Below are 12,027 nucleotides of genomic sequence, written 5' to 3' on the forward strand. Positions count from 1 at the left end.
TCATACTAAGAATGTATTTTTATTAGTAGAAAAGTTTATATTAATGTATGAAATGTTGTTTATAAAGTATAAATTGTTACGGAAAAATAAGGTACTGTTTTTTAACAATTAATATTTTATTTTAAGGCACTCACATGAAACATAGAAAGTAAATAAGATACATGTAAAAAATTAATTATGTAACATTATTATTGCAAAGAAGATTAATTTTTGCAACACAAGCTTCAAGTATATATGCACTATTTGATTCTGATTTAATTTATTTTATCGCAATATTCACGTTAAAAGTGTATCAATTTTAAAAGAGAAAGTCTTATATTAATTTTTAAAATATTTTTTTTTTATAAAGGAATAAATTGTTAAGAAAAAAGGAAGTACTTTTTTAACTATCAAAAATTCATTTCAAGACATTCAGGAGAAGTATTGAATAAATTTAAGATATCTGTCAAACAATTAATTACGTAAAATTATTGTTATGCAAGAGATTAATTTATCATTTTTGATTTTTCACTGATAATTTTTAATCTATCTATGGTTTTCTCTACTCTGCAAAGAATTATAGATAAAATTACGATATAAAGTATCGACAACTTCGCCGCATCATCTGTAAAATCCACTTTTACCGTAAAATATTATATCGTAAATTTGCAATAATTTTTATTTAATTAGATAGCTTCAGTGATTTTACTGTAAAAATTACGGTTTGTCTGATTTTTTGTTTCGCTACATGTTCCGATAAAAATGGATTTTAAAGTATCGGCATCTTGTGAGCTGATATTTTTTATCTTAATTTGATACGGTATTTTTTTTTTTACTGTATACCACCGATTCTCATACCACAAGTGGACCTTGAAAATCTTGTTGACATTTATAACATGAAAAATTTTGGAAAACTGATTGAAAAACTGTTGCTAATAAATAATTCTACCATAGAAAATTGGGATGAAACAGAATAGCGAAAGAAATCAGAGATTCACTCGCGATCCTTGTTTATATCTGTCCTAAAAAATATCTATAATAGACTAATTAATACAAAATTAACGCTTCTAAATTTATTTCCAGCTTTTGACACACTTTGGAGCTGTGATTAACTTTTATTTTACAACATTTCACTAGGAATGAGCTTAAAATTCACCCTTAAGACTTGTATTAGGTGAAAAAGCGTATTTTTCCGCAAGTATTTGCCTAGATACTTTATCTGTTTAAAACTTTACATGTTTATCTGTTTTTATTTTATAAATATTTTAAAAATATATTTTAAAATAACTACCTATTGTATTTGTATCATAAACTCAAGTATTTTTATTCTTTTACTGCCAGTCTTTATTTTTTTGTTCTATCCGGTTTTATATTTTCAACTACTTATTTACTGTCTACAACAGTAAAATAAGTTGGCCTTCTTCTTATTTATAAGGCTCAACGCTTAAGTTATAAATGAAATTTTACAACATATAGATGGAACTAGCTTAAAACATATTTGAGAATATAAAACTTTTTACACCTACACAGTAAAAAAAAGTTTTTAATTTAAGAAAGGAAACAGTCAGTTGTTGTGACAGTGTAAAACCTTTTATTTCACAGAAAAAAATACAGATTTTGAGAAACAGACTTTGTTACTTTAAGAAACAAAACACTATGAAATAACTATGCATTGTGATCGGTGTGAGCCACATTCATAAGACTGAGTCACCTAAATTTGAAGTAAACGCTCTGTCCCCTGATCTACTAAAGCTCTAATGACCCAGGGAAAAGAAAAAAATTTAGACTGATTATTTCAAAAGTCTTAGTTATTAAAATAGTACTTAAGTATAAAAACGTTTAAAACATAGTAGTCCACCCGTATAAAAATGTTTGACAGCAAAAAAAAAAATTTCTGAAGAAATATAATGACCAGAGTACCAATTTAGCAATAAATCGCAGTTTTACTTAAAACTTTACCAGTTTTAACAAGTAAAACTTTAGCAGCTTTACTTGTTGAAAAAAAAAACAAAATAGTTACTGAAAACAAGAGAATATAAAGAAAATAATCTTAAAAGGATTTAAAAATGTAGATAGAAATGTAGAAGTATCGTAAGCAAAGCAAATCTGCATGACAAAAACTTGAAAATGAAACTGATGGATTTTACCTGTTTATGATTAGGATGAAGAACAGAGTAAAACCGTTTTGTCAACGTAACAGCTTTAAACCGTCAAATATACAGAGAAAGTCTGTAAAAAGACCGGGAGTTTCTTACAGTGCTTGAATAACGGTTAAAAACAAAAAAAAACCTGTGTTTATCTTAAGCATTTTTTTCTGTAAAAAATATACTTTTCTTTTGTGGAATTTACTGTAATTTTTACAGTGAATTTGTTTTTCGTTTTTTTTTATTACAAACATAGGTGTCTTTTTTCTTCCTTATGACTCTGTTTTTTTATTATATCCAGTGTTAGTTTGAATTTTTATGTATTTTTTATTATTAGTTAAATTTACCTAAATTTTGTTTTCTATCTTATTTAAGTGCCTCCTGATATAATTATGAATGAAAGCAGCACAGATATAACAGCAAGAGAAGGAACAAATGTTTCACTTCTTTGTAAAGCAAAAGGATATCCAAGTCCAAACATATCATGGAGGAGAGAGGATAATCAGCCGATACCTTTAGGAATGTGGCATGGAAAAAAATTGCTTGGTAAATTTTATAATGAAACTTAATAATTAAATTGTAATTAAATTAATTAGTTTATAAATAATTACATTATACATTATAATTAAAATAACATAACAAAATATTATTTTTCCTTAAATATGCACTTGGAAAAAAATACTTCTATAAGCAGTTAAAATGCAGATGATAAATCTAAAGTTATTTTATTTATAAACTATTAAATGGTAATATTTATTTTCATAATTTAATATTTAGCGACAAAATTAATAACTTAGTGAAATAACAAAAGTGTAAATGAAAAAATATCAATTCCTGTATAAAATCTTTACAAATAGAATAGGATTATGGTATGATAAAAATGTTTTTGACAAATTTCTTTTTTTTTACAGCTACCAGCTTTGATGGAAATCAATTAAATATTAGCCGTGTAAGTAGATTGCACATGGGTGCCTATCTCTGCATTGCTTCTAATGGGGTACCACCGTCTGTTAGCAGAAGAATATTATTACACGTAAATTGTAAGTAACTTTCAATAAATTTCTTCTCTGAATTAGTGTATACCTCCATTTTGACTCCGCGGAAATTTCAATTATTCGTTGATAGTCTCTTTTGCATTCCGAAAAATTGATATATAAATGTTTTCCGTGCGTGAAGAGTATCAAAGGGTAATTTCGCTCATTTTTTAAATTTTTTTGTAAAACAATAATTGGTATTTTATTATTAATTAAAACTTACACAAAAATATTTCTTTAATTTTATTGAATATTTCTACAGTTATAGTAATTAACCGTAAAGCAAAATAAAATTAGTTTGTTTTTATAAAATGTCCAAATTACCGTGAATATTATAACACGGTTTATGAAATTTTGTGCAATTATAGCATAAGATAACCAAAATCAATGATGAAGGAACTCACTTTTTTATTCGAAACTTACTGTCGGTTCCTAAACCTTCTAAAAGCTTTGAATTTCATTGAAACCTATAAAACAATTTACATGTCATAAACAACTTTAAAGTTAAAAAATAATTTTTTAAATATTTCATGAGCAGTTTGAAAGGAAATGCCAAACACTGAAGTGTCACTTCAATATTGTAGGGAAGTGTGTTTTAAGAAGTAGGGAGAATGATTTTAGTGATCTTTAATATCTAAATTTATAAATTATTTTAAAAAAATTGAATTATTTTTTAAAAAATGTTGAAAGCAAAATTTAAAGTAATAAAAGGAATAATTTATTTTAAGAATTTTAATGTAAATGGACATTATTAAAAGTAGATTAAACGTAGGCGAATCAACCGTCTTTTCTTCCACTTTTTTTTGTATAAGGCATCAATATATATATGGGTCATTCTCACAAAAACAGTCATTTTCATGTCCCCAGTATATTTTATGTTTGTTTTACAGCTTACGAAAAAAAAAAAATTCAGGGAAAGTGTCCTTCAGAATGCAAGCTAACAAAAGAATAAAAATAAAATTATCAATTTTTTTTTATATTTATTTTAGGTAATTAAAATATACCAATATGTCATTCCCTCACTTGTCCCCACTGCTGATTTAAAAAAAGAAAAAAATTGTTTCAGAAATTTTTTTTTTTTTTTTTTGCAAATTCGTGTTTTTTATTTCAGAATACTGAAATATAGAATTCAGAAAATCAATTTTAAATTTAATTTCTGATAAAAATATTAACACAGCACTATTATTATGTCCCCAGTGTTTCGCGTCATTCCCTCACAACAATGTTCTTAACTCCTGCAATCTTCTCAGAATAAAAATATTTTAATAAAAACTTCAGAAGTTAACAACTGCCATCATAGAACAAAATTGCAGTATGTTTCCATCTTCAACTTAAAGAAGCTTTGCTGTGGAATAAATTTGAATGAATCAAACCAGGTAAAATTTTTTACATTTGTCATTCCTTCATGTCATTTTTTAGAGTAAAATTAAATACAACTTCATCGAGAAAGTGGATAATTATGTGTTGCTTTCTTGTATGAATATAATTGTATGTGATTGACTTCAGAAATTAATTAGGCCTAACTGTTATTTTTAAATTTTATTGAATTCGTCGTTCCCTCACTATTGTATAAAGTGAGGGAATGACGCTGAAGTGAGGGAATGATTCAAGATGAGTATATTATTAAATTTTTTTTTGTTCAATCGTGCCAGCCAATTTTATTTCCCAAACCTGTAAAAGCTATTAAATATATAAGACTAAATTATAATAAATATTAGATATACTTAGTAAGTTATCATTTTCAAACTTCAGGTAGATGTAACTTAGATAAAAACATGTATTAAAATAAAATATCATTCCCTCACTATTAGTGTCATTCCCTCACTTTTTAAATAGTGAAAATAATTAATTTACTTAATAATTAATTTGAAAAATAAATTAAAAATTAATAAATTAATTTATTAAAATAATTTATTTATTAAATTAATTAATAAATTATTAATTATTATAAATTAATTAATTATAAATTAATTATTTAAAAAATTAATTAATTTAAATATTAAGTATAATTTATAGGATATATACTTTCTTTATAGTGCCATTACATATTTCTATTAATATGCAAAGTTTCAGAGCTTTTTATTCACTTTACTTTTTTAGGATTTTGGATATATATATATATATATATATATATATATATATATATATATATATATATATATATATATATATATATATATATATATATATATATATATATATATATATATATATATATATATATATATATATATATATATATATATATATATATATATATATATATATATATATATATATATATATATATATATATACACGAGGGTTGCTATTTATCTTTCTGGCCTTGGCAACAGTGAGTGTTGCTAGGCGACCGCATACGATTTTGATCGAAAGTTTGATATTTTTAAACATAAATTCAGCAGACGATTTAACATTTTAGCTTCATTTGTGTTGTTGACAGTAAATTGAAAAGTTCTTCTCTTTCAAAAAATGGAATTGTATCGTGAACATTTTCGTGTCATTATTTTTCATAACTTTCGACGTGGATTGCTAAGACAAGAGTGCTTCGATGAACTTAATTCTTTATTCAGTGATAAAGCGCCATCCTACAGCACTGTAAAAAATTGGTATAACGAATTTAATCGTGGTCGATGTTCGATCCAGGACGAATCCCGTGCTGGTCGTCCCGCTGTTGTGCCAGAAAAGATCGATGCTGTGCGTAAACTGATATAGCAAGATCGTCATGTGACATACCGTGAGATAGAAGCGTCTTTGAACATTAGTATGACTAGCATCAATAAAATATTGCATGAACATTTGAGCGTAAAAAAAATTTGTTCGCGTTGGATCCCGCATAATCTGACAAACGCTCAAAAAAAAGGCTCGTGTCGATTGGTGCAAGGAAATGTTGGAAAAATACGTTCAAGGTACATCAAAGGCTGTGTATAACATCTACACAGGTGACGAATCATGGATCTATGCATATGAGCCGGAAACAAAACAGCAATCAACTGTATGGGTCTTCCAAGACGAGGCAAAACCAGCAAAGTTGTTCGAGGAATAAGCACATTGAAGCAAATGATTGCCTGTTTCTTCGGCATTAACGGTCATGTGGCAACAGTAGCGTTAGCGCAACGCAGGACGGTCAATTCTGAATCGTACACGACCATTTGTTTGCCAGAAGTCATCGGAGAAATTCGAAAAAAGCAGAAGAACAGGCGAATCATTCTTCATCATGACAATGCGAGCTCTCACACATCGACTCAAACAGAGGCATTTCTGACGGTGCTGAAGATCGAACTGATGGATCATCCGCCGTACAGCCCTGATTTGGCACCCAATGACTTCTTCTTATTCCCATACATCAAAAATAAATTACGTGGACAACGATTTCCGACCCCCGAAGAAGTGGTAGATGCATTCAAAACGCATGTTTTGGAGTTACCTCAATCGGACTGGAAAAAGTGCTTTGAAAATTGGTTCAAACGCATACAAAAATGTATTGATCATCATGGAGAATATTTTGAAAAACAATAAAACCAATTTCGATCCTACATATTTGTTTTTTCATTATTAGGCCAGAAATATAAATAGCAACCCTCGTATATATATATATATATATATATATATATATATATATATATATATATATATATATATATATATATAATTATTGAAAAGATTATATATATATACATATATAATTATTGAAAAGTAAATTTAACTAAAATGATTTTTATACCACACTGGAATGTATCATGATAAAACTACACAATTTTATTACGTATGTAATTTTAAAACCATATATAAATTTTAATTTTATCAAAATGACTACTAAGGCAGAAACACGGTACAGATAACTAGGTTCTTTTAGTTTCGACCATTATTTTTTTTCTCTGTTGATAAAATTTTTTATTCATATATTACTATTTTGAAAAGCATTATTTAAATAAATAACTTATTTAGCGTCCATAATTGCACATTTCTAAGTATTTTAATGAAACATATTTTAAAATAATACGTTGTCTTAGCGCAGTAATTAAGGAGAACGAGTGTACCCGACATCGCTATGTGGTTATTTTTGTCAGCACAACTGAAATACAAAGCTTATCATTAACTAATATGTCGTAGTTGAAAACTCAAGAGCATAGATGATTTTTTTAAAAAAAATAATCTGTAATTAAAGAAATTCAATGCCTATCATCTTTATTGATAAGATTTTTTTTCTGACTTTTTCTTAGAGAGCACTGCGTCTTTATGTTTTCTTGTAATTATCATTATTACGGTCTGCTTCGCCCAGATAGGGTAAATTACCTTTCATGGGGACTATTTTTTTTTCTCTCATTCTCTTATAAAATATCTTTTTTCATTATTTTTATGTAATAAAAGATTGTGTTCATTATTTTAGCATTTCTGGAGGTAATAATTACTTCCAGTCGAATAGTTCAGTTACATATATTTCTAATTATCTTTCTTTTTCTTAGTTCCACCCGTGATGTGGATTCCTAACCAATTAGTAGGGGCACCACTGGATAAAGACGTTACGCTTGACTGCCATACAGAAGCATACCCAGCGTCGATAAATTATTGGGCTAAAGACGGTGGCGACATGATTATAAATGATGCCAAATATGAAACGTCGATCAAGGAAAAGAATTACAAAATACACATGAAATTGGCAATACGAAATTTGCAACCACATGATTTTGGAACCTATAAATGTTTTGCTGAGAATTCATTGGGATCTACGGAAGGTTCTATTAGACTATATGGTAAAAAGCATTTCTTGAACAGTAATTTTTATTTTTCAATAGTCAACATGTTTTGCATATTCAATAAGTCTACATGTTTTGCATTAATAAATTTGATAATTGATTTTAGCTAAATCAAATAACATTTACAAATAAGCTTTATTTTCTTAAGAAAATCAGACAATTGTCCATCTACTAACTTTTTTTTAAGAAGTTTAGTGATTTATTTTAAATATTTTTCAATTGCTATTTCTTTTTACACTCGTTGTGGATGTTTTAAATAATAAAATATTATAAGGCACATGTATTAAAACATTACTTCAATTTCTTACAGAAAATAAAAATTAAATTTGACCTTCACCAAGATTTTGGGAAATGAACCATACTATAAGCAATTTTTCCTTTAACGTTCTCTTTTATTAATAAATACTTTTTTTATTTGTATTTTTATCTTTTGGTATTTACAAAAGAAATGGATAATGATAAATTATAGGGTTAAATCACATGACGAACAATTACAGTTTTACTTTTCTATCTACAAGGTTAGAAATGTTTCAGAAAAAATGATTAAATAACATTTTATTTACTTGCTATTTTACCATATTCTAACTGAACAGTTAGGTAACCATAAATAGATTGTATTAAACTGTTAATTGTAAGAAAAGCAGTTTATTACCTGGTGTCATCCAATACAGTTAAACAACCAGTATCTTATCGCACCCTTTAGGCCCACTTAATGAAGCCACTTAGTTCCTTACATATGAGTATATAGCCGAGTGGGCTAATCTATCAATATCAAATCCGACAGAAGGGGGGTGGGGAGGTTCAAATCCCAACGTTGACACCACAACATTTCCTCTGCTCCCATCGACACATAGAGAGTTTCTAGTGTCCTACACTCCCCAATTTATGACCCTGAGTTATTAGAATACGATACTATCATTCACCCTTAGATGACATCACCATATAGTTGCTAAACTATCTTCGATGTAAAGTTAAATTTCTTTTTTAGTGTTTTGAAACTATGTTAGTCGCAAATGGTAAAAAAACCGTTTAGTTTTATATTCATGGTTTTTAACCACACTAGTTGTAAACAGTTTCAAAACCGTAAAGGTAAAAAATGTATACAAACTTTTACGGCTAACTGGATAGACCGGCTGCGGCCGGTTGTTTTACTATGGTTTTAGAATGAAAATTCTATCAGTGTAAGTTACCAGGATTTTAAAAAAAGTACTTTAAATGAATAAAATATACAACGATCATTATTTTTTTGAACATGCTTATTATTTATATTTTTTTATATTTTTTTATATTTTTATTTTTATTTGGTACTTTCTACATAAGAAAATTCCCCATGTAAAAAAAAAACTCCCTTACTTAAAAGGTAAGCGACATATAAAGTAAATGTATACCATTTTTTTTAAAGAAAAACTATATAGCTTTTTATTTTTTATCTTAATCCATGTTCTGTGTAGTCAGGGTAAAAACTGAAAAAAAAATGAGAAAAAAACCTCTTAAAATAGTTTTTTTTTTTTTTTTTTTTGTTCAAGATTTATTAAAACTTTTAAGGAAAAATAACATAATAAAAAAATTAGTTATAATATTGTTTTGAGAATTTTATTACTTTTTATCATAGGAAGAAAAACAAATCGTGTTAAAAACCTAGAAAATATTATTATACTCACATAAAATTACTTTAAATAAGAATTTTGTAACATTAAAATATAAATTATTTCTAAACATCTAGTATAAACATGCTAACCCTAGCGCTAGTAGTGTTTAACATGTTTTGAGGGAGGCAAAATTATGTCATATCTTAGGATATAAACAATTAAATTTTTAATAGCTTCACAAGGAGTTTTGCTTGGAGTACTGCTAATAGAATCAAATATATTTTGAAAATATTGTTCTGCTTATTTCAGACAAAAAAAGTATTAAAGTGGTAAAACAAAAATTTTTATAATTTAAAAATAGAAATAACCATCATTGCTTTAATTCCAGAAATACCGCCTCCAACCAGTGAGCCAACTAAAGATACAGCAGCTATAAGAAGGCAGAGCACTGAAGGCAAGTTTTACTTATGCTCGTTTAAACAATAATTGGTATTTAAATCGGTAATTAATTTAATTTTAAACAATAGTTTTTCTATTTAGGGAATCCTTTGTATTTTAGTTATATTCACATAAAAAATTGTTAAAATGTGATAATTTAGAGGGTAAAATCACTTTACCGACTGTAAAATTTTTACTTGTTATCCTAAGTTTAAACATTTAAAAAAAATTAGTAGTAACAATATTAATTTATAGAAAAATCTAATACAGTAAAACTCATACTTTTGAATTGTTTCTATTATAAATTTAATAATTATATGAATTTTAAATCTATGTATATTTAATTAGAACATGAATATTAATTATAGTAAGGAATTTTTATTAATATAAATTCATTTAATTATATGAATATTAAAAATTTTCTTTCAAACTATTAATAGTAGGGTCTGAAAAACTATTATATTTTATCTGATTAAAACTTGCAAAAGCATTACGAAAGAGAAGATTTAGTATCGATAAATAATTTAAGAATCAAGAAAATATTTCGCCAGAATCTTCTTGAACATCCATTTGATAAATGCGTTACTGTAGCGCCTTTTAAACCTTAAATCGTTGCCATTCTTCAAATCTATAATCCTCGTATTTAATCAGATGCAAGTTTTATTACACCTGAGCTAATAGCACCTTTACAATTCATAGGAGCATAAAGGGAAGGGTTACAATTTGGGCTCAACTTTTCGTTTCACACTCAAATAAACATTAAAGATTAAGTACCCACTGCAAAATTTCTAAAGAATTAATTTGTAAAACAATTTAGAAGCATTCTTTGTAATGAGTCTTTAGTAATAATTTTAGTTAGCTGGTGACGTATTGATTTTAATGTTGCGTTATATCATTTTATCTATTATGTATTTCATTAAAACTTATGGAAATTAGTATGCTTTAATCTGGCTTTATTTAAATTTCAATTTGAGTTGAATTTCATATTATTTTAAATAAATTCTCAAAAGGAGTCTATTAATTGCTTTGACGAAATATTAACGCTGCATTTTTTAACAAAACTAATTGTTTTGAAAATCAGCTATAGAAAGGAAATCATGAATAAATGTGGAAATGTTTAATAAATTTGTGAAATAGTTAATAATCCTCATTTTAAAAAGTACTAGTAAATATAGTATATTACCTGATTAAAAAATTCACTTGTTTCGAAATTATATAAATAACAACAAACAATTGACATGTTTTAAGAGCTTCAAAGAAAATATCAACCATTTTCAAGACTTGTCAGATGTGAATGAGAAACAAAAGTAGTTTTAAATAAAAAGAGTAAAGTTGCCAATAGAAAAATAAAGGTGAGAAACAAAGCAATATGTCTGTTATCAAGAATTCAAGATATCACTAATTGCTGCTCATTTTTGGAATCTTGGGCATAAATTCAATTTCGACAACGTCAAAATTATTTCCACCCCAGTCTCATCAACCTATCCCTGGAATCCTGTTTTATACATATGACTGCTGATTCCTTTGCTAATGACATTAGTTCTTCAACTCTTCTCCATAGCGCGTGGAAATGCATTTTACCCTGATTTGCCTCTTTCGTCCACTGTGATTTTTCTTGTTCTACATTTCTTCTTTTTTCTCTTTTGGTCACTGTTTTTCTAGTCTTGTTTCTCACATTATTTTGCCATCTTTCGTTGTCAACTTCATGCTTTTTATTTCAAATCCCTTTTGTTTCTTCTCATTCACTTCTGTCTAGTCTTGAAAATGGGAGCCTAGTTTTGAAGAGCTGGAAACATGTCACCTATTAACTGCTATTTTTATATTTTTGAAGCGAATGAAGTTTTTAATTAGTGATATCTTACCTCTTCAGTTTTTTGGGATTAGTTATTTAATCTTGTATATTTTTAAATAGGTATTAAATAGGGGATAATATTCTAATTTGAGATAATATTCTAAGAAATAGTCTACTCTAATGCGGCTTTTTTAAAGTTTCAATAAAAATTTTTGTCACATTTTGTTAAATAAAATCTCCAACTGAAACAATTCTTTCTTTTCTGTAATTATTAAAAGTAAATTTTTTTTTACG

At 26.9% G+C, this 12,027-nt stretch overlaps 1 protein-coding gene across 1 annotated transcript in view; it reads left to right on the forward strand.

The window, feature by feature from the left end:
• Positions 1 to 12,027, forward strand: part of LOC107453725 (lachesin) — a 282,317-nt gene that overhangs the window by 242,508 nt on the left and 27,782 nt on the right. The window contains exons 6-9 of the mRNA XM_071183280.2: positions 2,499 to 2,669; positions 3,035 to 3,163; positions 7,624 to 7,911; positions 9,892 to 9,957. Coding sequence (XP_071039381.2) covers positions 2,499 to 2,669; positions 3,035 to 3,163; positions 7,624 to 7,911; positions 9,892 to 9,957 — 654 coding nt within the window. The remainder of the gene's footprint in view (positions 1 to 2,498; positions 2,670 to 3,034; positions 3,164 to 7,623; positions 7,912 to 9,891; positions 9,958 to 12,027) is intronic.

Source organism: Parasteatoda tepidariorum, chromosome 7 (assembly GCF_982258835.1).
Source record: "Parasteatoda tepidariorum strain Cologne lab strain chromosome 7, Ptep-v5.0, whole genome shotgun sequence".
NCBI lineage: Eukaryota > Metazoa > Arthropoda > Arachnida > Araneae > Theridiidae > Parasteatoda > Parasteatoda tepidariorum.